At 40.0% G+C, this 26823-nt stretch overlaps 3 protein-coding genes, 1 long non-coding RNA gene and 1 other non-coding gene across 9 annotated transcripts in view; 3 read left to right on the top strand and 2 right to left on the bottom strand.

Annotated features, from left to right (window-relative positions):
- Positions 1 to 8002, bottom strand: part of ATP7A (ATPase copper transporting alpha) — a 29664-nt gene extending 21662 nt beyond the window's left edge. For both annotated transcript variants that reach the window (XM_064518114.1, XM_064518115.1), the window contains exons 1-2: positions 7923 to 8002; positions 371 to 507 (exon numbers count right to left, since the gene is read on the bottom strand). In XM_064518114.1, coding sequence (XP_064374184.1) covers positions 371 to 478 — 108 coding nt within the window. In that variant the 5' untranslated portion in view covers positions 479 to 507; positions 7923 to 8002. The remainder of the gene's footprint in view (positions 1 to 370; positions 508 to 7922) is intronic.
- A 239-nt stretch (positions 8003 to 8241) lies between these two features.
- Positions 8242 to 9301, top strand: LOC135329536 (uncharacterized). Its single transcript, XR_010391001.1, has 2 exons — positions 8242 to 8449; positions 9128 to 9301. It is a non-coding gene; the product is annotated as an uncharacterized LOC135329536 (long non-coding RNA).
- LOC112983134 (cytochrome c oxidase subunit 7B, mitochondrial) lies at positions 9162 to 11306 on the bottom strand. Its single transcript, XM_026100038.2, has 3 exons — positions 11154 to 11306; positions 9939 to 10063; positions 9162 to 9370 (listed from the first exon to the last, which is right to left on the bottom strand). The coding sequence occupies exons 1-3, from the start codon at positions 11188 to 11190 to the stop codon at positions 9296 to 9298; spliced, it is 237 nt and encodes a 78-aa protein (XP_025955823.2). The 5' UTR covers positions 11191 to 11306; the 3' UTR covers positions 9162 to 9295.
- A 64-nt stretch (positions 11307 to 11370) lies between these two features.
- On the top strand, positions 11371 to 25939 carry MAGT1 (magnesium transporter 1). 4 transcript variants are annotated; one of them, XM_026100021.2, is made up of 10 exons: positions 11371 to 11513; positions 13742 to 13911; positions 14750 to 14867; positions 16226 to 16366; positions 16887 to 17027; positions 17356 to 17445; positions 20012 to 20075; positions 22148 to 22222; positions 23482 to 23572; positions 24256 to 25939. In XM_026100021.2, the coding sequence occupies exons 1-10, from the start codon at positions 11484 to 11486 to the stop codon at positions 24269 to 24271; spliced, it is 936 nt and encodes a 311-aa protein (XP_025955806.2). In that variant the 5' UTR covers positions 11371 to 11483; the 3' UTR covers positions 24272 to 25939. The 4 variants fall into 4 exon arrangements, 3 of the variants coding, with proteins under 3 accessions (XP_025955806.2, XP_025955796.2, XP_064374183.1); XM_026100011.2 differs by lacking the exon at positions 11371 to 11513 and adding an exon at positions 12487 to 12629; XM_064518113.1 differs by lacking the exon at positions 11371 to 11513 and adding an exon at positions 13053 to 13071.
- Positions 11548 to 11663, top strand: TRNAL-CAA (transfer RNA leucine (anticodon CAA)). The gene is made up of 2 exons: positions 11548 to 11585; positions 11618 to 11663. It is a non-coding gene; the product is annotated as a tRNA-Leu (tRNA).
- Positions 25940 to 26823: the final 884 nt, after the last annotated feature.

Genomic DNA, 26823 nt, shown 5'->3' with positions numbered 1-26823 from the left:
AAATACTGACATTTATTGAGTTTAAGGGGTGAGGACAGCTTGCTTTCTTCATCAGTATAAATTTTTGAGACTTCTGTTTCATTTTATTTTAAAATTTTTCATTTTTTACCTTTTGCTCATAATTAATTCCGTATTGTGAAATAAAATCACACAAAAAATCACTTAAAAAGAGTAAGAGCAATAACCTAGCTCCCACTTCAGCAAAGCAAACACCTGTTTTTCTCTTGCTTATATGTATTAGAAATACGCCAATGCACCTCTAACATCAGTTTCCCAAGAAATATACAGAATATATTCCTTCCGCATATTTGCCTCCCATGGCTTCTCATGTAAGAGCAATACTTTAAGAAATATCAATAGTGTTACTTACTTTAATGTTATGGACGCCATTGATTTTCCCAACATGTTGTTCAATGGTGTGAACGCAAGAATTGCATGTCATTCCCTCCACGACGATGACTATGGATTTTGCCTCCATTGTCAAATTCTACTCAAGTCTTCACATAGCTGCGGGGCAAAAAGAATTCTTTAAGACTTTCTTTCTGACATCACAAAAATCAAAATTAAAACAATCCACCGTGATTTAACCGCGACGGGGTAGCTGGCCACATACAACTCTAGCAGGTGTCAAAAATCTGATCAACGCATCACACTGGGCAAAGTTGAAGATGAAGGAGGCCTTTAGCTACTTAATTCTATCTATTTTCATAGAGAAAATTATCCAGACATTTATAATTTGCTTCGTATTACAATCAAGATAATTTAATCATGCATAGCAAACTCACTGGTGTGTGACCTCAAAGCACAGGGAGAAAACAGTGAGAAATGACAGAGGATGACACCTAAAGTACAGTGACCTAAAAGGTGATCATGTTTTTCCACATTTGTATCTCTTATGTATTATCCTACACTAACAAGAATAAGCGATACTGACATTAATCCTAAGAAAGACATCACACTTTTTCTACATTTTATTCAAAATAAGATCTAATTTCTGCTCCTCTGAAGACTGTCACATTTATTGCCGGTCACAAAAGCAAGCCTAGAAAAAACTGCTGAACCTAAAGTGAAATTAATTTGCAGAAAGAGTGGCTAATGCAAACGATTTTTTTTTTGGTCCAATGCTTACATTGTCAGGTAATAGAAGGAATAAAAAAATGCAAAAGAAGAAACATCCAGATTTTTTTCAGTCTTTGAAAATTTGTATTATTTTTCCAATCAGTGAGAAGTTACTGAACAGGAAAAGTCACAGTCAAGTGTCTAATGTTTGGCTGCAGTGAAAGCAGCAAAAAATACAGATGACTAGCTGAGCAATTAAAGTTAAGCATGTGCTTAACTGGTTTGCTACCCTGAGGACTTACCTAGGGAAAATTAAATTACAGTAAACATTAGCAGTGTTTAATAATACCAATTCACTCTCTTCCTGGTGACATTTCAGAACTGTTCCATGTTACAGAAGGTCTGAAAGTTTCATTTTTTGCACTGAGATATGCTAGAAAACCATAGAAGTTTATGAATACTAGGATTATATTTCATCTTAGGAAGATGATTACCTTACTGATGTACAAAATAACCTACAAAAATTAAACAATGATGCTTAAACAACATGAAGGAAAGGCAGTACAACCCTTTGAAATTTTCACAGTAAGTCAACAGAGGAAATACTTTTTTTTATTTAACTGCACTGTGAAAAGCGAGGAATAAATCTCTAATCTCTGTCAGCCACTAACATGCTGGAAAACTATTATTATTTTTAACTATAATTTCTAGGCCAAACAAAAAAATCCAATAGTTGATTACACAACACACAATGTAGTCTGAAAATTTGACTTTAAGGATTTACTTTCCTAACATGCCCCCTAAATTCCTCAAATGAATTGCAAATTCAGCCACGCTTTAGCATGAACCTGGGTATTCTGGCAGGCAATAGGCGTTTTCTTCAAGAACTAGGCAATAACTCACGAGACAAACCAAGAACCAGCGGACGTTAGTGGTAAGCAAGGCTAGAGGACAGAAACGCACATATGGTAGGTACTTTCTCAGGCGCATCTGTACACTCGGAGATACAAGATATTTTTAAAAAATGCAGCAAATCTACCTAAGAAAATGCATGCTTTCCTTTCACTGTATTGAAAAAGGGCCCTGACCAATTCCTTCATTCTTCTACAATGAATGCTCAGTCCACGTAGAGCAAAAAACTGCACTTCCACAGTCAGGCAGAAATGAATTTTCCCACAAGGCAAAAGTACAGATAAAGTTTCAAAAAGTATTTGATTTGCAGTCAAACTGCCCTGACAACGGCACTCTACTGTATTTTGAAAGAATATAAAATATGGAAAACAATGTATGCGAGCTGCTATCTAAAATACTCAAAGGTTGGGAAGACCTGCTGCCTCGGAGGACAGCCGGGGTACAGCCAGTGCAGCTCCCGCCCGTGCCTTGGCTGTTCTCCAGCTTAAGGGAGTCAAGTTGTAGTACAGCTAGACATTTATTAAAACCAACTAGGATATAGCTTTAAAATTGCCTTTTCTGTAAGTCATGCATCAAACTAACAGCAGCTCCACGTGTAACATGGTGAACTAACACTAAAATGTTGTAGTAGCCGTCAACACAGCTACCAAATGCCCACCCACACACCAAAAGAAACAGTGTAAATGCTGATATATGTAGAAACAACAGCATAAGCACTTTTTCCCCATCTAATATTATTACAGCTTAATGTTATGGAGAAAAACATTTCCTCTATTTTTTTCAGCTTGTTTCCTTGCCCATTTGCTGTTTGTTTTACACATGATCAGTTCCACCTCTTTCAAAAATCATCACTTCAGGTTTTCCCATTTAAAAGGTATCATAAGGAAAGAGAAGGAGACTCATTAGAGCTGTTCCCCTTTACTGGCCTAATATAACTAAATAATGTTTGTAAAGTGACTTCAATTATGATGGATGGTATTTGCAGAAGTGGAAAAAAAAAGTGATTTCCGTAATTCAGGACCACTTAAAAAGCGTGTTCAAATCTCATGATGTCAGCGTTACTTCCTGTTTACGCTTCAAGTGCATGTTTCATATAGAGACAATCTGACCTTCAAAGAAAAGAAAACATCATCAGGCATTTGTTTGGATGTAAATAATAAATCAAAAGCAACCAAGCGTCAATTGTTCCACTGCCAAAACCAAGGTGGTTTTTTTTTGTTTAGGTAATTCACAGACTGTTCTCTCAGGACCAACTGATAAGGACCCTGTGGCTTTAGGCATTGTAAACACAGTAGAGAAAATCCTTTCCTGCAAGGGACTGCAATTCAGAAAAACAAAAAGGTATTTTTATGCATGTATGCATGTATGCATGTATACACACACACACACATACATATAAAAATATATATATAATATATAATATATATATTTTCCCCTTAAGGCCTCAAAGTACTATAATTGACTTCTGAACTTCTGTCTCAGAACTTATCTGTTGACTCAAACTGTCTCTTCTTTTTGTTCTTGAGCTTTTCATAAAAAAAACTAATTACTGGACCTATAAGATTTATGCATCATTATCTCTCTCTACAGGAAAAAAAGACAAACCAGCAAAACAGGGATTTCATCTGCATTTTTGCAAGCTAACAGGTCTCATTCTATTTTAAATCAGATTGCTTTCTAAAAGAGATGTGCCATTTGTAAGCAATGCTGACTCTTTAAGTCAGTTACATTATATTATTGACATTTAACAGATAAACAGTACATTCATAATCTCTTTAAATTTTCCTGTAAACCTTCAAGCATGCTGGCTGAGATTTCTGAATGCCAAGTTTTCTGGATTTCCAATGTTCTTGGCAGATCTTCCTTTCAGAGAGTATAAGGTGAACGTACAGTGAATGTAAGAATAGATGCATCCTTTCTCATCCACTCATAAAATGACCAAAATTATGATTTGGGTTTAATTTAGAAGCTAATACCTGCTTGTATCTGTGACAGTATTCTACTGTACTATATTCTAGTTTATTTCTAATATTCTACCTACAAGTACTGACCAGTAGAAATAGCTTGGCTGAAACTAAAGAGAAATATTTCTGTTCATAATTTCCTCCTGACAACATTAAATGAAGACAAATCCGCCAGCGAGCAGACTGAAAAGTGCTTGTTACACCAATAAACTATCACTAGATCCACAGAAGCAGTGCACAAACATTGACAATTTAATCCTAGTTCTTCTATATGTGTTAATATGTTACCAAGTTCACAAGAAGGAGACATGGATGCAAAAGTCAAATGATCTGTGTGAGGCTGTGCAGCGCCCCGTGAAAGCTGGAGGAATGGTGTGAACTTAGAACTTCCTGCTTCTGCACTCCTGCCATCCACAACAAGTTACATGCATATGTGTCTGCGCGCGTGTGTGTGTGTGCATATATATATATATATATATATACACACACACACACACACACACACACACACATATACACACACACACACACACATACATACACAGATATCTAGTGATGTGCATTAGCTCTGAAGAGGACCTCACTGTACAAGGAATAGTTGTGATGCTGGCAGGATACAGCTGAAACAAAAAATAAATCGAAATCTTCTGTAACATCTGAAAAGCTTTCCAGGGAAATATATATATTTTATATGCTAACACTGAAGATTCTGATTATTGCCACCAATAATGAAATGACTGCTAATAGATAATTCATAATTCAAAACTATCATAGATGTGTTCTTATTATAAGTAAGTTGCTAACTAAGTCATAGATCATACATTGCTTTAGAGAAGAACAGTTGTATTCTAAACCAAAACATGGCTCCATACACAAAACCTTGATCATCAACAAGTAGAGAATTTTAGGACTTCATGGGAGTTCCCCCCCCCCCCCATCTAGTTTAACAGCTATGTACTTCGAATGCAAGAAGCCAAAAGGTTTAGGTCTATTACTGTTGTCTTGGAGTAACATTACAGCAGCTCCAGGTCACAAGGAACCGTGGCTTTGAACAAAGTTTGTAAAAGCCCGTTAGCTCCTTATTGTGCTCTCTATTATACTGCTTAGTGCCTAACACCTTTAGAAACTCCCATTTCAGACAGTTTTATTCCCTTCCATTATTCTTTCACCCGTGTTTTGCAGAACACAAACCAGTAATACTTCCTTGTTTGTATATTGACACCATCAATGAAAGTAGCAGAGCCCTCAAAATAATCCGGCTCTGCGACAGCACAGAAGCGAACACCGCAGATTGCAACTGGAGCAGCAGCACCCAGTGACAGGGTAGCAGGCATACAAGAGAATTAAAACCCAGAGTTTATCCCTAAATAGACATAAATCTTTACATGGTTTTGCAAGTACAATTTCAGGCTTAATGCTTGGGCTGACTGCGTACAAGTCAAAATCCATGTCACTTTCTTCAAGAAAGTCAGTGTTTTTAAGTGAATGAAGTTACACAAAGAAAAAGAATTTCCTCTTTCAACAATAATTTCTATGTAAGGAAAAAAATAAAACAGTGATCAGGCACAGGGAGACTGAGAAACTCAGATTCACATCTCTAAACCAGTTTTTGTGGTGTGCTAACAGCAACCTTTGTAAGTAAAATATCTGAAGCAAGATAACTAAGGTTTGATGAAGTCAAAAGTAAGTCACTCAACCTCACACTATGAGAAAAAAGTCATATGAAATGGAAGCTACAACACTGGCAAAACCCTAGGCTCTTACATTATCCACAAAAGATGTTTCAGTGCTCCTAGTGCATGAGCTAACCTGAGCATCTCTGTATAACAAAGCCCTATGCACCACAGAACTGCTTAGTACCTGTTCGGGGATCAGCGAGGATACGTAACAGCCAAAAACATCGTACGCTTCTCAAACCGTAGGCTTTCAGTTTTCACTGAAGATTTCTGCATGTAATATTTTGAATTTACAGCTGCTGCAACCGAGAGATGTCAGCAAGCCTAGCTAAAGCTGCACAGATGCCAGTAACAGAATCTGCCAGATCTAACTACAGTCTTCAGACTTTATTAAATTTCTAAATGGCCAAGTCCTATTTTATAGCTTGCTTTATTTGCTTTATGGCAGCAGAAAGATAAATTACTAATTATATTAAGTGAAAAAAGGTACCTGTCCTTAAAAGTCTGCAGAGACATATGAAAAAGAACAGAGGGGAACGTAAAAGGACAAAGCTGTATTGTCTCATTGACGGGCTTGCGACGATACTGAAGGACAGGTTACAGGAGATCTGGTCTGATACAAAAGAATAGGGTTTCACTACTTTCACTGGCAAAAAGTTATATTTGAAAGTATGACTAGATAAACGAGGCCTAATATCTGGGAGGGAAACTGCACACCCATATCATTGACAGACAGCTGTGTGAAACTGGGCTGCGATTCACGTTGCTCAAGACCTTCATGAGTCCTGCTTGGTCAGCAGGTTATGGAAACTGCTCTGAGGGATTTTAGTTCTGGTAAAGCTGGCTGGAAAAAAAAAAAGTACAGATTGAAAACATTCTACTTCAATCCTAACAAGAGCTTGAAAACACTTGAGAAAAAGTCCTAGCAAACCCTTTAACTTGATCCTCTCCTTAGAGTAACTCTCCAAGACAGATCTCTGGAAAACATGAATGCATCCCACAAAGATTCATAACAAACATTAGGAACAGAATATAATTTAGAAACCCTTGTTATATGAGTATACCAAGGTCAACGGGGGCTCCTTATTCTTAAGCTTAGTCTCAAAATACAGGGCAGAACAATGCAGAATGCGTTATACAAGTGAAAATAAGAGAAGAAGAATAAAAACAGTAAATGACATGTTATACTAGCCTTTACTTTCCCTGTTCATCATCTGACAAGGGGAAAAAAGGTTCATTCCTTTTCTCTACAACTAAATATAATCAACTGTAATTATCAATTTCTAGTCAAAGGTGGGTGCACTCACACAATAGACCCCCAGTTGACAATACACACACCCGACTAGCTTTACGTTACCAAACATAAAAATTATTTCTTGGTCAATTTACATTCACAAGAACAATGCAGCAAGTATTTAAGTACAGAAATGCAGACTCCGGTGACTGCATAAAAGGCTTTAATGAACTATGGCTATTACGCTAACAAGAGTTACATGCAATTTCCAGAACATGGGTACACATTTGCTGTGGTTAAGCAGCGTTTGCTCTTATTCGTTTTCGTGAAGTTTTACCTCAAGTCATCAAACACATATTTGGCCTTTTCTGGAATATTTTAATGGCAACTTTGGAAAAGTCTGACTTGCGCACGCAGCACAGCCATCACGAGGCACAATGCCAACAAAATGTTTCGGGAGAACGACTTAAGCAGCTCTGGTTTGGAGGCAGGGGCGTTAGAAGAGAGTCGTAGTGACATAGGTCCAAATGTTCTTTTTAACCTGCCCCGACCACTGCCAGCGCTAAAAAAGGCACTTTCGCAGACGCATCAGTAACTACACGTTTAAGGAACACCACGGAGGAACCAGACCCCAAGCGGGACTGTCCGCTGATGAAAACAGCCCCTGGTTTCCCTTCAGCTCCCGGTTTGATCCCTGTCGGCACAAGCCGCATCCCGCGGAAACGGCGCTGCGCTGACGCGGCTCCGGCCAGGCCCCGGCCCCGGCCCCAGTCCCCGCTCGGGGCTGCCGGGCCCGCGGGACCGGGCTGCTGCCGCCGCGCCGCCGCTGCCGCCCGCGCTGCGCGGAGCTCGCGCGCGCTCCGCGGAAGTTACGCGACGTCAGGCGCTGCGGGCCCGCAGCAGCCACGCGGCGCCTCCCCGCTCCGCTCCGCTCCGCCGGACGCCCGAACCTCGGGCCCCGCCGCAGCGAAGGCCCCGGCCCGGCCCCACAGGTGGACTGCCCCGCGGCCGAGGGGGAAGGAGGCGCCCCGCGAGCCGCGCGCGGGGCGAGGCAAGGCGGAGCCGGGCCGCACTCACCGGAACTCCCGGAGGTCCCGACGGCACCATCCGCCGCGGCCGCGGGTCGCGTCCGGCACTGCGCCCCGCGCCCCGCGCCCGGCACTGCGCCCCGGCCCCGCCCCGCCGGGCGGCCCCGGCCCCGGCCCCGCCCCCCGCCCCGCCGAGCCGGGCCCCGCCCAGCCGGGCCCCGCCCGGTCACGTGGCAGGAGGGCGCCGGGCCCAGCCCGGTCATGTGATGCGGACGCGGCTGGCGGCGGCGCCCCCGCGGGGCATGTGACCGGCGAGGCGCCGTGCGGTCGCGTGGCGGTCACGTGGCGCGCCGCGCCGCGCCGCCCCTCCTCCGCTCAAGCCTCCGCTGCGCTGTCACGGCTGCTCGAGTACTGAAGCGCTGCGAAACGCCGTTAAGCGTAACCCCCAACACACAGCTCGAATAGCTGCTGCTAGAGCCGTTACAATGCTTTACAAAGAGCTCCATCTGCTTAAGAGTGCATATGCAGCACCTAAAATACTCGGTGGTCAAAGGAGCATTTCTGCTTTAGCCCAAGGTAAAGTAGCAGTTAGGAAGCAAATAGTTATTGCTGTCTCCAAGAAGAATAAAAACAACTGTTTTGTATCTCTCTGCTGTATCAGAAAGCAGGATATTTATGCTTTTCAAGTATTCACTGTGACCCAAAGGTGTAAAAAGTCTGCATGTATTGTGAATCTATTTCCTAATGAATTGGACATTAATACTTTAATTAGAAAATGCATATTTCTCTAAACATTGGTGAATAGCACTGCTGAGAAATAGACTGCTTCTTTGAAGTACCTAGGTCTTAACAATTTGGACTTCAGTCAAGATCTGGGTGTGGAAATACCTAGAGTTCTCTGCAACACTCAAGCTCAGAGAGAAACAGCTTATTTGTAGAGTGATTTAAAAGGGAAAAATCTCTCTCTGTAGAAAAAATTGGTATCTCAAAGTAAATCATAAACTTTGTCATTTGAAATGCAGCAGCAGCCAGAGGTAATTAACGTGATCTGAACTCTGCAGTGAGCATGCACCTGAAATTCATACACATATACACATCTGCCTAAATGGACATGTTGACAATTACACAATGCTTTGGACTTGTACCTTACAGTTTGTCCATTATCCATTGGTGGCCTTAACAGGAACAACTGGGATTATGTAAAATACAGGGTAATTATTTTCAGTGTTCACACAACTTCTTATACTTTTGCAGAAGGACACTGAACACGAAGCCTAGAAGAGCCAGAGAAGTTTCCAGGTATGTTTATTACATCAGGGAATGCCACAGTACAAGTGGTAATCAGGAAACAAATGCCACTACATTAATGGCATGAGCACTGTCTTCAGTGAAAGCTTAGACCAGTTCATAATGTGTTGACTATTATTCTTTCCATTCTTTTGGAGTGACTCTGCCAACAGGTGACAAGCCCCACTCAATTCCAGCATGTGTTAACACCTGTGGAAGGATAAAAATCAAGATTATTAACTTTGAAGGCCTTGTAATAGCTAATTTTTATTGTTTTCAATTTAGATTTCTTATATTGGAATATACTATCTCATTCACCTCTTAACAAAGTGGAGCAAATATTTATACTGAGCAATATTTAAATACTTTGGCTTTCTATTCTAAAATATCTAGCTTTCAAACAAAGCATATGGCATGTACAACATTATCAATAAAATAATTTCTTACATATCATCCGTGTGATATTTCCATCACCTATACATTCTTCTGCTAAGACCTCTAACTATACAGCTCAAATGCAAGTAAATCAGAGAAAAATGAATACTTCTTTCCAATAAGTTTTAAGATCTAGCAAAAGACTGACACTGAAATTTATGTAAGAGCCCAAAATTAAAAGATGAACTAATACAACTTTCGTCTCTATCACATCAATATTCACTTATTTAACAAAGCTCCACCATCCTGATGGCATAAGTTGTTTCAAAACTTTGTGAAACTTAATAGCCTGCAAGATTACAGCTACAATTACAACAGAGTTGTAAAAAAAGGGAAAACTTACATAGCTCCAAACAGCAGTAAAAACTACAGCTCCACCGAGGAGTACCATGTTGCCATATTTATCATGGAAGTTAGGTTCATATTTGCGATGAGCTTGTCTTACTGCAGTGCGCTGAATGCCACGAGCTTATCAAAAAAGAAGTTTAGAAATCAACTAAAAATACATTCAGGTCATTCAGAATCCCCCTCTCCCATCAACAGAGAGACAAGCACCAGCATTAAGGACTTATCTTCCTTTTAAGATGAGCTAAAAAAAAAAACTTTGGATTTAAGGTTTTAGAATGATTCTGAAATATGGGATTATACAGAAATCCTTGCAGTTTAGGTGTCAGCTTTTCCAATTTCTCTCTAGAAAGGTATTTCTGAATTCTTAATTCCAGTAATCAAATCCTCTAAATTGCCTTTTTCATTAGTATGTTCACTCAGTGTGGAAGTTCAAGCACAGTTTTAAGCATGACTATTTCCCCAAGAAAGTAATTTGCTTAGTACATAAAATTTATTAATGCTTAAAAGTGTATACTGAAAATAAACATTTATTGGCATTTAATAAATGTTTCTTTTTATACCAAAAAGGATTTTCCAGGATGAAGCCCAGCATCAAATTTAGTGGTTGAAGACAGTTGATATTGATAACACCTTTCTCATCTATTCCAGATTTTTTTGAATGGAGAGGAGGGAGATGGAGGAGGAAGTGGAAATAGCAGGAGGCCTTTGCATGATGTAAATAATACACAACAAAATACAGGAGGGTATCTTCAGATCACAGGATGCATGCATGTAAACTATAAATAAACGTACATTTTATGATGTACATTTAGGAGAAGCTACAGACTAAAGAATCAAATCACCACCTTCAAAACACAGAAATTGTTTAGCAGTTTACACAGATCTGATGGAATCAGATCAGGCGGCCACTCCGCCCTCGGCGTTACACTGCGGCACCGCAGCTAACGAGATCCGCGTGCGCCTTTAGCTGTTGTCAAAGAGGAAGAGTGCCGAGGAAGGGAGCCCAAGGTCAGGCCGAGCGAAGGCAGCCAGGAGGGAGAATAGAAGGAAAAGTGCAGGCCGAGGGGACGGGTGTCCGCAGCGCCCCGGGGGCCGCTCAGGGACAGCCCTGACAGGAAGGCAGGCAACAGGGGAGAGACCCCCACCCCCAAGAAGCTGCCTACCCGGCCCCACGAAGCACCCGCACGCCCCAGCGAGCCTCCCCGCTCACCAGTAAGGTTCAGGGCGGCCCTGGCCACAGGCAGCATGGTGAGGAGCCGAGCGCGACGCTGCCGCCGGCGGGGAGCCCGTACCCTTGGCGAGCAGTGAAAAACAAAATGGCCGCGCCGGAAGTCGCCGCGCGCGGCGCCGCGGAGCAGAGCCTTTTGGGAAGGGTAGTCCGCCCCGGCGGGCGCGCAGTGACGGAGGAGGGGTAGTTTCTCGCTGTGATGCAGCGAGAACAGAAAACAGTCTCGTAGCTGGGAGACCGAGCCAGGGTCTCTGCTTCATTTCATAAGCTTAGAGGAGCCTCCTCGCGAAGGACCGAGAAGCACAGGGAAAAATGTCGGCGGCTGCGCCTCTGAGGAAAAGAGTAAGGACTTCCCGGCGGGGCTTGTTGTCGCAGTGTCAGGATGGCCGAGTGGTCTAAGGCGCCAGACTCAAGGCGTGACGCGCCTTCCTGCGCAGAGCTGGGTATTCTGGTCTCCGTATGGAGGCGTGGGTTCGAATCCCACTTCTGACACAACGTTTTTTTCCTTCTCTTTCGCGAATTTTAATCAAAGCGCTAAAGCCTAAGATTTTACTGCAAACAGAAGTTGAAGGGAGCCTCGCTGCTCCAGAAGGAATTTCTATACTGTACGTGTCTTCAAACAAGGATCTGCATAAAAAAGAAGCAATTGTAAAAAAAAGATTTATGTAGAAATTTTATTAGAGATCACATTATCTATTGACACACTGATTATTTTCTAAGCGCTTGTGTGATTTTAACCATCGTTTTAATACGCGATCCTAGCAATACTTGTGCGTGAGTAAAACGAAGCAAGGAAACGGCCTGGCAGAGCTGTGGGTGACGTTTACTGCGGATGGCGTCGAGCTTTTCCACTGCGGTTTAGTGCGGGCTGTTCGCGAGGGGCCTCGCACCCCCCCCCCCCCCGCCCCGGGACCCCTCTGGGGGGACGAGCGGCGCAAACGCACCGCCCTCGCGCAGCGCCTGACAACTGAACGAGCTGCCGGTGCTGAGGAGGCCCTGGACGCACGTCCACCGGGAGAAGCCACCGCTCAGCGAGGAGCTGCGTTACTCCCTCACGGCAACCAGGACTGACCCAAGCTCACACCGCTACCGCCCCGCCTCAGACAGCGCCGCCATGCCCCAGGGGGACAGTCCGCCCCGCCCCCCTCCTTCCCCCAGCCAATCAAACGGCTCCAGCTTGCCTCCTTTCTATTGGCTAATGAGAGCCCGAGGGAGGGAAGGATTAGCGAATAGGAAGCTGGCGGTAGGCCCGCGATCGCCTCCGTCTCCAATAGGGAGTAGCCAGCGGTGTTATTGGGCCAGGGGGTCAGCGCCTGCTGCGGCTTGCAGCCAATGGGCGCGGGGTAGTGGGGAGACGGGGCAGCCATGGCGGCGCTGCCGCTGCCGGTGCTGCTGCTGCTGCTGCTGCTGCTGGCGGCGTGGGGGGGGCCGGGGGCCGCGGGGCAGAAGCGGAAGGAGGTGAGGAGCTGCCGGCGCCGAGGGGCAGGGCGGGCCGCGCCATGCCGCGGCGGGTGCCCGCTCTGCGGCGGGCTGCGCCACCCGCGCGCCGCGTCTGCAGTCCCCTCAGGCGGAGGCGCCGCGAGGGGGGAGCCTGGAGGCGCGCGCCTGGCGCCGGCGGAGGGGCGTCGGGCCTCGCAGGCTTGCGGGGTCTGCGGGGCTGCGCTTTGCTTGCTTTCTTCTGTGTTTCTTAGGTGTATGTGGTTCCAGTTCCTTTCTTTTTCTCTTTGTTTTTTTTAGAATCTCTCATAAAACGTACAGTGCTTCAGCTCTCTGGTGTTACTGTCTTCCCGCTGTGGGGGACCTTACCTGGTCTGGTTTGAGTCACAACGATGTCACTTGATTCCACGTGCTGGCTTTTTCTAGGCTTTAAAAAGATCCCTTTACGTAAACTTTTTCCGTTGTAAGTCAAAAAAAACCCAAAAACCCCCGAAGTAGTTAACTGCTTACTGCGAGCTGTTCCTCTGTCCCTGAGGAGGAGCGTTGGCAGTGTTAGGAGTAGATAAATACGTTAGGATAAATACGATGCCACTTATCTAATACTGCTTTGAATAAAGATGTAGAACTGATGCACCAATTTCTATTTGCCCCTTTTAAAAGAAGAAAGGCTTAGTGTTGAGCGCTCACGAGTTTTCCAAAATATTTACCAGGTTTTTCAGTAATCCTGAAGTTTAGATGCTGAACTCATTTCCACAGTGCTTCCAGCTGCTGTGTTAATTCTGCTGCCCACTGAGTTTTGAAACCTTTTGAAACAGAACATGGTGCTTAGTATGAAATAAAACCCAGGGGGGTTGATTGGTTTGGGGTAGTTCATACACCTGAAACAGGTCTCCCAATCCGCAGCAAGATAAAGTACTACTGAGCTGATAGTCATGTCAGCATAAGCCCTTACTATCCCCAGCATGACTGTCGAGGGAGCCTGAATGCCTTCCAGAATCTTGATGGAGCATTGTTACATCTTGTCAGTGTTCCTATGAAATACTGTGCGATAGTTTATGTCACGTATAAAGACCTTCAGGATTGTGGTTTTATAGATTAAAAAGCATTCCACATTTCTTTGATTTTACTTTCAGATGGTGTTATCGGAAAAAGTGAGCCAGTTAATGGAGTGGGCTAGTAAAAGATCCGTTATTCGAATGAACGGAGACAAGTTTCGACGCCTTGTGAAGGCACCACCTAGAAATTATTCAGTGATTGTGATGTTCACTGCTCTTCAGCCTCACAGACAGTGTGTTGTTTGCAAGTATGGACTTAATTCAATTCTAAATTAGAACTTGGAAATCTTCATATACCTTGTAGGAAATTAAATTTAGGAGGAAGATTTTTTTTTCCATTTACATGGGAGGAAGATACTAAAGCGTGTTGTAGTAGAATTTTATTTGAAGTGTGTGGTGATAACATGTAATACATATGTGGAAAAATAATGTAATCCTTAGTGATTTGATCGCCCTCCTGAAATCATTGCTGCTGTGCAGACAGAATACTTGTTCTAATAGGCTTCTGGAAAAGTATAGGATAAAAACTCAGCTTTGCTGGCATGAGCTGCTGAGAAAGAAGAATATTTGCAGAATTACTGCTGGCCTTGCAGTGTAAAAGTTGCTCTTAATATATTGATTGGCACTTACTTACTGTGATAATATGGTAGATCCCTAAACATATTACGCTTTATGTATTTATTCAGAGGAGGCAGGGATCTGTAAAGATGAATTTTGTACCTAGTTAAAACTAATCGGTTTCCTGTTCTCTGACACAGAGAAGAGGACAGACCTGTATTCATTTTGGTGCTCCACAGACTAGCAAGTCATGAGCTGCTGTGTTCCACTACAAACTTCTCTAAGCATCTCCCTGGAAATTATCATTGCTTTTGATCACAACATTGCTTGCCTTTGACCTCGCATTTCAAAAGTGGTGGTACCGATTGCTGAATGTGGTTGTTAAATGAATATCTAGCCTTGAACTTCTTAAAATCTGAACACTTGAAAGTGAATGTGGAGAGGTGAATGGGGAGCGGATGGTTAGGGTCTGCAACTTGTTCTTGGAGAAACATGATATAAGCATTTAATTTTGTGTGTTTTTTACAGGCAAGCTGATGAGGAATACCAGATTCTGGCAAACTCCTGGCGATACTCCAGTTCATTTACCAATAAGATTTTTTTTGCTATGGTAGATTTTGATGAAGGTTCAGATGTATTTCAAATGGTAATACCTTTCTCTTTCTCTTCAGACGTTATTTTTAACTTGGATTTTGAAGAATGAGGACAAGAGGATAAGGATGTATACAGGATGTAGTGTTACAATGATTCAAGAAATAATTGAAAAATTAAAAACTGCCACTAATTTAGAAGAAATGAGAGTAGAGGGCAGTAGCATTTTGGCAGTAATGTTAATAGCACTGACAATTTTGGAATAGGCACAAGGAGTGAACTGGGTTATCTGATTGTTTCTGCTAGGTCTGTCTCCTATAATACCATATAGTGTAACTTTTAATGGAATTCTTCTTTAACACAGGAAGAGACAAGATAGAAAACAGTGATGTCCTGAGGAACAGCTATTAAAGTTTTAGATTACAAGAGAACGGTAGAACTTTTAATGTTGGTTAATGTATTGCTTTTTGAAGTACCTGGCCATTTTGCTCTTCTACTAACATTACGTAACCAGATTTTTTTTTTTAATGTACGAGAACGTTCCGTATACACTTGCAGTTCCAGATCAAATTAATAGTTCATCACAGTTTTACAAATTTTCAAAAAGATACTCATCTCAACACTTAAAAGCTACATAAATTAAGGAGTGATATTTTAATAAACATAAACATTTGCACTTCTCTAGTCCAAAAGGATGTCTTTATTTTTGTTAAATTTTTCCATAGCTTGTTATGTCAAAAATTCATTCATTAAGCTACAGTCTTTATATTATTGTGCATATTCCTGTTATGGTTTTGCAGATTTCTCTCAGGATAATAGCATCTGTAGAATGAGCAGATTCCAAAAATCTGAAATGCTGTGGGGAAAAATGGCCTTCATAGGAAAATACAGAACTTTATTTTATAAACAACTACTTTCTGCTTATCTGTTATAAATTTCCTATTAACTGGACTGAATATTTTGAATCACCTGTTAGCTATAGACCTGAATACCTAGTGAAAGCATGTCAATCACATTAGAAAGCCCTTTTGGTTGTGAAAAAACTTACTGAGAGACAACATTTTTTTCTTAAGCCATGGGATCAAAATATTTCTGAATACTAAAAAGAAAACAGCATGGAATGTACAAGGAAAATATGCAAAATTCATCTGTCATGTGTATTGATTTCTGTCTTAGAACAGGTGAGAATTTAGGCTGTTTTATAAGATACAGAAGTTCAAGCTTCTGTGCTGTCTTTCCTTCCCCGCATTGTCAATGAAATCTATTTAATGAATAGTTCCTCTTTGTGATCTTTAGTGACCATACTGTGTTGCAAAATGCAAATGAAGCATCTACAGAAATGAGAGCATGTGTTAAGAGACTTCTCAGTGCTGTTCATTCTATGATTTTTTTTAATTCTTTTTTTTAATACAGCTAAACATGAATTCTGCTCCAACATTCATTAACTTTCCTGCTAAAGGGAAGCCTAAGCGGGGTGACACATATGAACTTCAAGTGCGAGGCTTCGCAGCTGAGCAGCTTGCTCGTTGGGTGGCTGACAGAACTGATGTCAATGTAAGTGTGGACAGATTTGCCCTTCCTGAGCATTTTCTTATTATATGATGCTAGCTATGAAATATCTGTCAGTTGTGTTTTGTGGATAACAGTGTAGTCTCAGCCACTCTAAATAGCTGTAGTCTACAAAATCTGGATTTGGCCCACAAGATTTTTTTTTAAGTCACTACATCTTTAAGGATTCTTGGATTGTTATATTCTGTGCAGCATATTGTGCTCTCTGTCTGATGAGGTGGTAAGACTCACCTCCTTCCTTCTCCCTTTTCTGTTCCTATGGAAGAAAAGCATTCGTTCAATTATTTGGTAGAGTAAAAGTGTATAAAAGACTTGCATAACTTTTGTTACAATAAAGGGAGAAGAAGCATTAATAACTTCACTACAGTCAGGTTTATTACATATAAAACTTGTTTATTTTTTGGTTGTTTTTCCATTCTAGTATATTGTGTGTTTATTAGGAGGAGTGAGAATATAAGGTATGTTCCTCTTGGGGGAAAATAATTTAAATATCCTTTGTGCTTAGATTCGTGTGATAAGGCCACCAAATTATGCTGGACCATTGATGTTAGGACTGCTGCTGGCTGTCATTGGAGGCCTTGTATATTTGCGTGGAAGCAATCTAGACTTTCTGTATAACAAAACTGGCTGGGCATTTGCTGCTTTGGTGAGTAATTAATTGTAACTGTTGTCTGCCTGTTGTCATGAGGTTTATAACAATTTAAATCTTAAAAAGCCTATGTTTTAAAGAAGCTCAAATTTAGTAGAGGAAAATGAGATGCATTTAGCTTTTCTTGGTAGTCTGATAATACTATTTGACCCCTTGACTCAGACTTTTTAGTTAATGCTTGATCAGATGCTTTTATGCCAATAAAAGACAGGACAGTGCAAAGCCTAAGGTTGAGTGCCAAGCCAGTACTTCTTGGTATGAAATGAAAAGAAGTTGGGTGAAACAAGATGGTCCTTACCGATTAGTGTTCTTCTTTTCTTTTTAGTGTTTTGTATTAGCAATGACATCGGGCCAGATGTGGAACCACATCAGAGGGCCACCATATGCTCATAAGAATCCCCATACAGGACAAGTGGTAAGCCAATTTTTTCTTTGTTTAGTTATTGTGTAGAAATACAATAGAAACACAGAATAGGCCCGCATTAAAAGAGGAAAGTCAAAGTGCAAATTCTATTCTTGGCTGCTTTCTTAGTAAGTCAGTGAGGTTAACCTATCTTGTGGTCAGCAAGGCAAATTAAAGAGCTGCTGATTGGTTCAGAGAGGATCTGTCCTCTCAAAATATACGCCTGCAAAAGAAGGGTTTTATAGGTAAGCTTTGGGAACAGGAAGAGTGTGAGAGCTCCAGTCATGATTTAGATGATGCTCCAATGAGCTTTGTCCTTTTCTCGGCTCAAGTGGAACAAGGCATTCTGTTTTGGATGAAGGTCAGTATTTTGTGATCATGTAGTAGTAAAATAAGAGTTTGCAAACAAAGTGCTGGTGTTCTGTAATTGCTGTGTGATGATTTCAACTCTGTCACCTAGAATTCCATCTTAATAGGAAGGTCGTTGCTACAGTTGTCTTGTTCAGTGATCAGTATTAATTCTGTAAGAATGGTGGTATCCTGTGATCTTCTAAGAGTAAGAAGTGCAAGAGAGATGTTCAAAGAGTTCTAAGGTCAAACATTGCTTCATAGTTTTTTTGGTTTTTTTACAGATGTATTGCTTCCTGTGCTCAATAATAAGCTTTTTAAGAGAGAATAAGAAATGCAGTTCTCAATCAGACTAGAAATGTTGAGAATAATTTAGTAGGTAATAACATGCTCAGTTTTACATCAGAAAGTGCTCAAAATGCTTCCCGTGCAATAAAGCAATAGACAGTAGCCATCTGGATGGTACTGTGTTGGAAATGAGACACATCCGTTCTAAAGTGTTGCCTTGGAGGTTATTACTGTTGCTTTAATATGAAGAGTTCAAGGTCTTTTTTTGTTGTGGAAACTTCCATTTTTCTAGTTACCAGAAAGCTAAGCAGATACTAAAATAATGCTTTAGGGTATGCAGGATAGCATACTGAATTACCAAAGGTATTTGCTAACATGGTGTTTGGGGCAGGGAGTTTCTCCCTTGCTTTAGAACCTCAGGTCAGCATTTCCTTCATCCTTCTTGTTTCCTGTCTCCCTCATAAGTGCAAGTAGAACATATGTGATGTGCTTTGGAGGAAGAATAATGAAAATCCTTTTTGCTTAGGTTCTGAGGGTAGATTATTTTAAATGACTTAATTTGTTCCATCTGTGACCCTTCTATGCCTTTTAACCATTCCTGTTTGTTTTCACATCACTGCTTACTTGTCTGTGACATTGCTTTACCCTCTCATGTACGCATGTGGTATTTCTAGTTATGAGAAGGCATGATGGGTCCAAATTGCTAACAGTGAAAGACAGGTGCTTATGCTGGGTCTTTACATGCTAAATAGTCTTATTGCTAAACCTGGCAAAAACCTTCTCTTCTCAGCTCCTCTACCCATCTAGTAACTCCCATATAAATACATTTTGAGGTTCTTGAGATAAATTATGGATGTCTGGTGATCAGATTTGTGAAATCCCACTTTTGGGAAAGATTAGTTTTAGCATGGCTTGAAATATGCTTCCCTGTACATAATACTGCATGAGATTCACTGTAAGAGTAGTCTTTATGCATTGGGGATACTGCATCTCTTGAGATGCTTACACTTACTGGCTGTTCTTGTGTATCTTACTCAAAAAGGAATTAATCTGGTTGTGTCCTTTCATGTCCAGTTGGGTGGGCTTAAGCCCTCTGTATTCATTAAAAAGCTGATCTGTTCATCAAACATGCTTTTCTACTCTGGTATAACATCACAACATCATGGGATGTAGAGCTTCCCATAAGGGATTCAATAACAGTGGGCTTAATTTTTCGGAATTCAAACTTTGTTAACCCACTTGGGTTCCCTTTGTGTGTGTGTGTCCACAAACATTTACTAACCATCTGAGTCAACTTGTAGAGTGGAAGTTCTTATTCAACATGTTTTCTCAGAAACATTTCCTTTTGTTTTGTAATATTTCTTCTGTTTACCTCGTTCATAAGCCCTTTTTGATCTTAATATGGAGACCAAAGAGTAAAGCTTCAACTCTGTTAGTAATGACTTTCCTTTTCTTGGTATGGCATGGGAAGATTTCAAATGCTGGTGAGTAGGGTCTACATGTAGCTTGAGGAGAATGCCCTTAAGCAGCAGAGCAGTGTAGGCAGCATAACAATCTAGGTCTGAGGATGGATCAGACTTAGATAACAGTAGTTGTGGTGTTTTGCACTGCAAAACAAGGAGTCCGGGTCATGCAGGCCATAGCTGCACTTGCATTATTATAATCTGAACACTGTTTTGGGCTGATTGCACTTGATACTAGCGGGGAGAGATTTGATACTGCTCTCACACCCTTCCGCCGCCCCGCCCCCCCCCCCCCCCCAAAAAAAAAAAAAAAAAAAAATCAATGGTCAGCAGTTGAAACTGTTCACATGCTTTCTGGGGTCCAACTTCTGTGTGTCCTGAAAGAGACGGCGCAAAAACAGTTCCAAGCTTTATAGCTGTTGTTAATTATTTTAAAGTTGACTCCAGTCTTAAATTCAATTGCTTTTTGTCTCTTACAGAACTATATCCATGGAAGCAGCCAAGCCCAATTTGTGGCAGAAACACACATTGTTCTTCTGTTTAGTATCCTTCTTAGATGCATGCGGTTGGTGACAGTTTTTCTGCTAACTTATGCTAATGCCTTTTCTTTGAGTACTTTGCCAAGTCTCATATGTGTCACCTAATACTGATGCAGAGACTTGCAGAGCTTTTCTGTTTTGACAGCTATGCTTTTCTTATGCCAAAGATCTTTAAGTTGAATAGAAAAATGTTTACTGATCTTTCTTGCCACTTTCTTCCTCACTCTATTACTGAGCTGAATACAGTGTTAAAGATGTGGATTCTTGTGGAACCAAAAGATTCATTAGGATAGCCCTTGTTCTTCTGCATGTCTCTTACCTTTTTGATCTCTTACTTAATTCTTGCTTTGGTGTTGAATTTTTTCCTTTATTACTGATCTATCTCTTATTTCTTTTGTTCATCTTTGCTTTTAATCTTAGCTCTCATTCATGATAATGATTCAGAATTTTTCCATGCCAGTATTATGGCATCAAGAAAGGCGAGCAGAAACTTGCGTGTTGAGAGCTCTTGCGTTTCCCATTTATATGAAGATGTTTCTTTTGAGTGATAGGAATACTCTGAAATTCAGTACTCTTTCTCAACTCACACATGTTTTTGATCCATCACTTGTAACTGTAGTTATCTGTGACCCCAACTTTTCTTTCTTGTCTTGTTACCTGTAACAGCCTATGCATTCTTTTGTCTTCATTCAGGAATTCTTCTTGTTTCTTTTTTGCAAATACTGTCCATCTTGCAGCTTTACAGTCCCAAATTGTCAATATTTTCATAGTACACAAGTGCACAGAATAGCAAACTTATTTTCAGGCACATCAATTAGTTTCTCACTTACCAGTATAGCGTCAATATTTAATTCAGAGTACCTGTCCCCTTCTGTACTACTTGACGATGATTTATGTCTTTTTTGTTGTTGTTGCAAGAAGAATAGGTTTCTTTAATCCAGTGACTTCAGCTACTTTCTCCCTTTTTTCTTACTTTTTCTCTTCTAAATCTGAATTTCACAAGTGGCATATTGTTTTTTTCCTTGATAACATAAAGTAAGCAATTGGTGTTTGAATATTCTGGTGTTGAAAGAGCTTTATATTCTTGCTTTGTATTTACTATCAGAAGTATTTTTTTAACTGAGAAAATCAGTTTGGAGGAGGACTTCTGATTTTCCTTTCTCTAGCTATTACTGTACTTCTGATGCATCTGATCAGATGCAACCTAACAACTTTGCTTATTTGTGCCAATGTTATCTTATTGTGGGCTCTAAAATATTGTGCTATCCATACTGTTGCGGACCAAATATACCAATTGCTGTAGAACTTAACTACAAAAAAAAAAGTTGGTAAGATTCCTTTAGGCTGAAGTCAGTTTTCTCCTGTGGTTCTCTTATGCTGAAGGTGGACTGCATACGAAATTGAAAAATCTCTTTATCATTCCCATTGCAGTCTGTGATAAATACTCCTCATTTCATGAGCAGGATTGTGGCTGAAACATCTACACTGAAATGCAATTAAACCTTTGGGAGTTCTGCATTTTGTTTCAGTGGATCTGCAATATAGCTTTGTTAGGATTCACTCCTGACAAATATCAGGCCTTTTAAGTTGTTTGTGCTACCTTAATTTTAGCAACTTTAATAATTTGCCAATTGAAAAATTAATACGTAAATGTCGGTACTTGAAAGATATCCTGTTACATTAAATACTGTTTAAATATTTTATTAATTTTTTAGCTGATTAAAATGCATATATGTTAAATACCTCTTGAGATTTTTCCAGTGGTGTAGAACAGTATTAGAAGTAGACCTACCTCTCTTTAGGTAGGAGTGCTATTTCATTACAAGCTGAGATAGTAAATGCAAATTTTAAAACTTGTGTTAAGAGACTCTCATATCTTCCACTTTTTATTTTAAACTAAATTATACAATTGAGTGCTTTTATGTTGCTTTTTTCTGTAGTTGCTTGTTTAGGTGGGAAGTCATTACTTTTTCCAGTGAGTTTTAATGCGCCAGGTGTTGAGTTAGAGCTGAATTTATGAAATTAGGAATGAGTGTATTGTATTTTTGTTGATTTAGCCTTAAACAGCGTTCACAGATGGTGGTGTTACTTTAGGAATGGTACTCCTGCATGAAGCAGCTACTTCTGACATGGACGTGGGGAAACGAAAAAGTAAGTACTTTTGTCTCTATCAGGGGAAGACATTCAGTAAAGATTTCTGATACAGACGCTAATAAAAATGTTTTTTCACTATGGAATTTTTTATTCTGTGTATTGGTTGTGGTTTTTTCCCCCTGTAAGTAGTTTCTAGCAAACAATGGCAGTCAGAGATCCCATGGACTCTGCCCTTCAGCCATGCAATTGTTGAAACATCTATGGATTATAAAGTAGGTAGTGGAATAAGTTAGTATTTCACAATCTGATCTTTCTTCTTTGAGGGGGAAAAAAAAGACTTAAAGTTTAATGTTCTGACAGCTGAAGAATAGGCCTAGAGTATTCCACGTGGCCTTGCTTAATATCCAGGTAATCTGACGAGAATAGAGATAAGGCATTTTAAGACTCTTACTGTAGTAAAAAAAGTAAAATCTAAGAAATGATCACAAAACAAAATACTCTAGAAAGCATCAGGCACTAACTTACTAAGGGTTTCATTATTTTAGCTGTCCAGGAAGGAGGAGGTAAGTTTTTCTTTTCTGACGTTATTCTCATTTTGCAGCCACATTCAAGCCATGTTTCAGTGCTACGTGTCTTAGGCAATACTTCTGTTTTGGAGTATATGGATCTTTGTCATTTTCCTTCCCCAGTGCTATTTATGAAGGGTGCTTCAACATAAAAGTGCATGCAGGTCCTATACCAGTCTTGTATAAAACGCAAAAGAAGTTTTTTGTATATGTGCTGATTCCTCTCTATTTGTTCACAGCAGCAATCAGAACAGTAGTTTATTGGTTCCTGCTCAGATTTCCTTAAAACAATTGGACCTATGGTGGGAACAAAGTGAAACAGATTTTTGCTTTACTCTGGGAGTGCATGCATGTGTACTTACTGATTTCTTTTCCTTAGTTAGTTTATTGTATACTTTGCACCTTTAAGCAGAAGTGAATCCTTTGTTTTTTCAGCAGCATTTGGAGTTGCTTAGAAAGTGCAAGATAAAGTCAAAGACCTTTTGGGTAAAAGGGAGATATACAGATGTTTTGCAGCATTTTATTAGTAAGGGAGAGAAGAAGGGACTTCAACCAATGCTATAAAATGGACTTAGAGTGGGAATTTGAAAAGGAACTGATGTTAACCTAATTCTTTTCAGTGATCATAATTCTCTTATCTGACCAAGTAAATCTGTAAGTATTGCAGAATGCTTTTGAAAATCCCAGTTACAGTGGTATTTTCAGAGAGGACTGTCACTTTACCATAATCCTCTTCTGTCTCTCTTGCAGTCATGTGTATTGCTGGTATTGGCTTGGTGGTGTTGTTCTTCAGTTGGTTACTCTCTGTCTTCAGATCTAAATACCATGGCTACCCATACAGGTTTGGTTTTTCTGCTGCTCCAGTCATTGTTTTGCTATATGTTGTAGTACAGCTATATTGCCTTCAACTTTTTTGGAGGAATTGGGACTTAAGGAATAAGGACTTAAAGTTTGAAAGTAATAATGGAAGCTTTGAAATCTTGACTGCCTGCTTATGAACAGATCTGCCTAATTCTCCATTCTGGTTTATATTAATGTTACTAGACAAGAAAACACCAGTCAGCAGGAACAAAGAGCTTGTTTTCTAAAATCCAGTTTGGTGGGAAATGCTTTTTTTAACACTCATTTCTCAGTGATTAGTAATATTGGCTGATACAATGACCAAAAATACTGGTGTTCCAGTGGAGAGTAATACCATTTTTCCATCTGGTCAAAGCAAAGATTGTGGTGTTCTTTTTCATGCTATTACATATTATAAAATATTTATATTCTCACATTATTATATTTATAATATTATAATTTATATATATATAATATATTATAGTTATATTCTCAGCCAACCTATGTTGAAAAATAAGTGCCTCTTTTCCATTTTTGTTTTCCTCCCTATTTATGCATCTTGATTATTTATTGTTATTCGTGAGAATGTCTGATTCTTTGGACATATGTGAAAGCCAAGTGAAATGTTGCATACCTTTATTTTTTCTAAGATTAATAAGAATGTTTGTTCTTTTGTTCCTGCAGCTTCCTAATGAGTTAAAGGATTCCAGAATCTATAACATCAGAAGGATGGCGACTCTGAAATTGTGTGTATTGGAATGGAAGAGATAAATGCGTATGGTTCATGCTACCTCTCTTTACATTGAATGAGATAGTTAAACACTGAACCAAAGACAATGTGTAGTGCCTTAAATATAACAAGTAATTTGCTATGAAGGACGCAGAGTATTAAGATGCAATCTCTTTTCATAAGCTTTACATCTTAAACAACTTTACTTTAAATCTAGTGAAATTCAAAGCTTACTGCTTAGAACTACTATGTTTCCTTAGACTAACTATAAACTATTTTAAATTCAGTTGGATAATCTGTTTTTCATATTTTTTTCCCCTCAAATATTTATCATTTTATTTCCTGTTCATGTGTAGCTGGTGACGGTTGCTTCTCTGGATCATGCTTTCTCATGGTTGAGGAAACTTCTTGTACCTGGAAACCTCTTCCTTCAGTGTGTATATGACCCTTGGCACATACTCCACATTGCAGTGGGAAATGGGCATATCTTACAGCTGTATGTTAATTTTGAGAAGGATACTTAATTGCTGTGTGATGCAAGAGATTGCCTCACAGAGGAAGGGAGAGTTTTTAATGGATAGAAATGACTTACTAAAATAACTTCCAGATTTTTATGCTAGGTGACCTACTAATGAGTTTTCTACTTGATATTTCAGATTCAAAAACAAAAAAGCCAGGTTTATTTCTTCTCCTTGTCCTTTTTCCAACCCCCCCACTAAATAACCAGTAACTCCTATCCTCAGTTCAACAGAAATCGCCATTTGTTACAGAGCAACTTGTTCAATCATTCATTGAGAACTGTCTTTGATTGCCAAATGCTGAAACTACCATGTAAACTGTAAACATTGGCTCGAAGTCAAAATATTCTTAGCCTGTTCCACACTCCCCTCCCAAAAATCTGAAAACCAGAACTACAAAGATAACTCTGTAGCATGAGTTAGAGGATGTTAACTGCCTTTTAAGTTATTGTTCAGTGCCCTGACAAACTAGCAGGTATCAGTTTTTTAGTCTCTATTTAAGTGCTCATTATGTTTTCTGTTAATTTCTGTAAGCTTTTTTCAGCTTTTTCCTTGGGGAGGACAAGGGAGTGGGCAGAGAGACATCTAATCTCAGGATGAATGTTACTACCCCATGAAAGATTTGTTAGCCTTAAAATTGAGTGGATGCTTTCTTTGTTCTCTCACAAAGATTATTTTGCCTTCAGGATTCTTGAGAAGACCTTGTGCCTCAGTCCAAACTTGCGTAGCTCGGTGTCTGTGCTAGAGAAAATCTTAACAGCCTGATTCAGTAATACTCCCTCAGGCTGTGGTAGCCTTGGAGGTTACTAGTCAAAGAGACAAATATGAGACTTCTGTCTCCTGCTTCTGCCTCTCCCCTTTCTCAAGGGGTTAAAGAATTTGGACACTTTGAAGCTCAAAAAGGACTATATCATTCAAAGTACAATGTTATTCTTATGCAAGCTTGTTGAATTAACATACATTTGAAGTGCCTTAACTCCACTAATTTAGTTTGGTGATGTTTCAACACGTTGAGATGCATTTTTATGCCATACAGAATGACAAACCTTAGTGGAATGGATAAATTGTGTGCTTGACTGGATTTTGGACAACTTTCAATAAATTTTTTTAGTCTGTTCCATGTTCCTTTGTCTTTCAAACTTTGTTAAAAGTTTTTTTTTTTTTTTTTAAAGAAGAATCTGTTTTCTTCTACTGTTGCTCCACCATGTTAATACAAGTGACTGTATGTGGTAAATAACCTGGATGTGACTGACAAGACTGGGTTAGCATTAATGTGTGTGCATTTGTGGGGAAAATATAGCCCAAAATGCCAATACTAGGGATCTTCTCATATAGCCAGTTAAAAGCAAAGGGTCTCATGTTTTGTATGCTTTTTTTTATTGTCGTCTTTGACAGCTGTCCTGAGGTGAAAATCTTGGCTTCCTGGAGTCACAGACAGATCACTATGGTATTTCCAGAGGTGGAATCTAGTTAGCAGTATAGATATGCCTGGAAAATAGCTGTGACTTCCCACCTTCCACCCCTTCAGTACTTTAAGAATGTTTCCATTGGTTCCAATAAACTCGTAAGTTGGTTCCAATAAACTCGTAAGTTGGTTCTCCTTAGCAGTGCAGGCCAAAGTGACTTAAAATGCCATTCTAAAGTAGTACAATTTTTTTCTAAACTTTCAGTTTTGTTTCTAATTTTTCTGACTTGATATGTATTTTATTCTGTCCTTCTGAAAAGCATATAATCATATATTGATTAACTTAAGATATGTACATCATGCTGGTGGTTGGAGGGGAAGTGCTGGCCTTCCATTTAAGGCAGTATACTTGTCATCATGGAAAATGAGGAAAATGTCAATCATTTTATTTTTCAAGCTATATGAAATGAAAATGATGCTTATTTTCTCCAATTGTTTTTCTGCTCTCTAGGCTGAAACTTAAGTGCATAGAGGAGGGGACAAATACAATAGTGGAGCAAAAGATTGAATGCTTGCAAGGACCCATAGCAGATTTAGAG

The sequence above is a fragment of the Dromaius novaehollandiae genome, chromosome 11, assembly GCF_036370855.1.
Source record: "Dromaius novaehollandiae isolate bDroNov1 chromosome 11, bDroNov1.hap1, whole genome shotgun sequence".
In the NCBI taxonomy this organism is placed as follows: Eukaryota; Metazoa; Chordata; class Aves; order Casuariiformes; family Dromaiidae; genus Dromaius; species Dromaius novaehollandiae.
The sequence above is the reverse complement of the archived record's forward strand: the minus strand, read 5'-3'. Positions and strand labels throughout refer to the sequence as shown.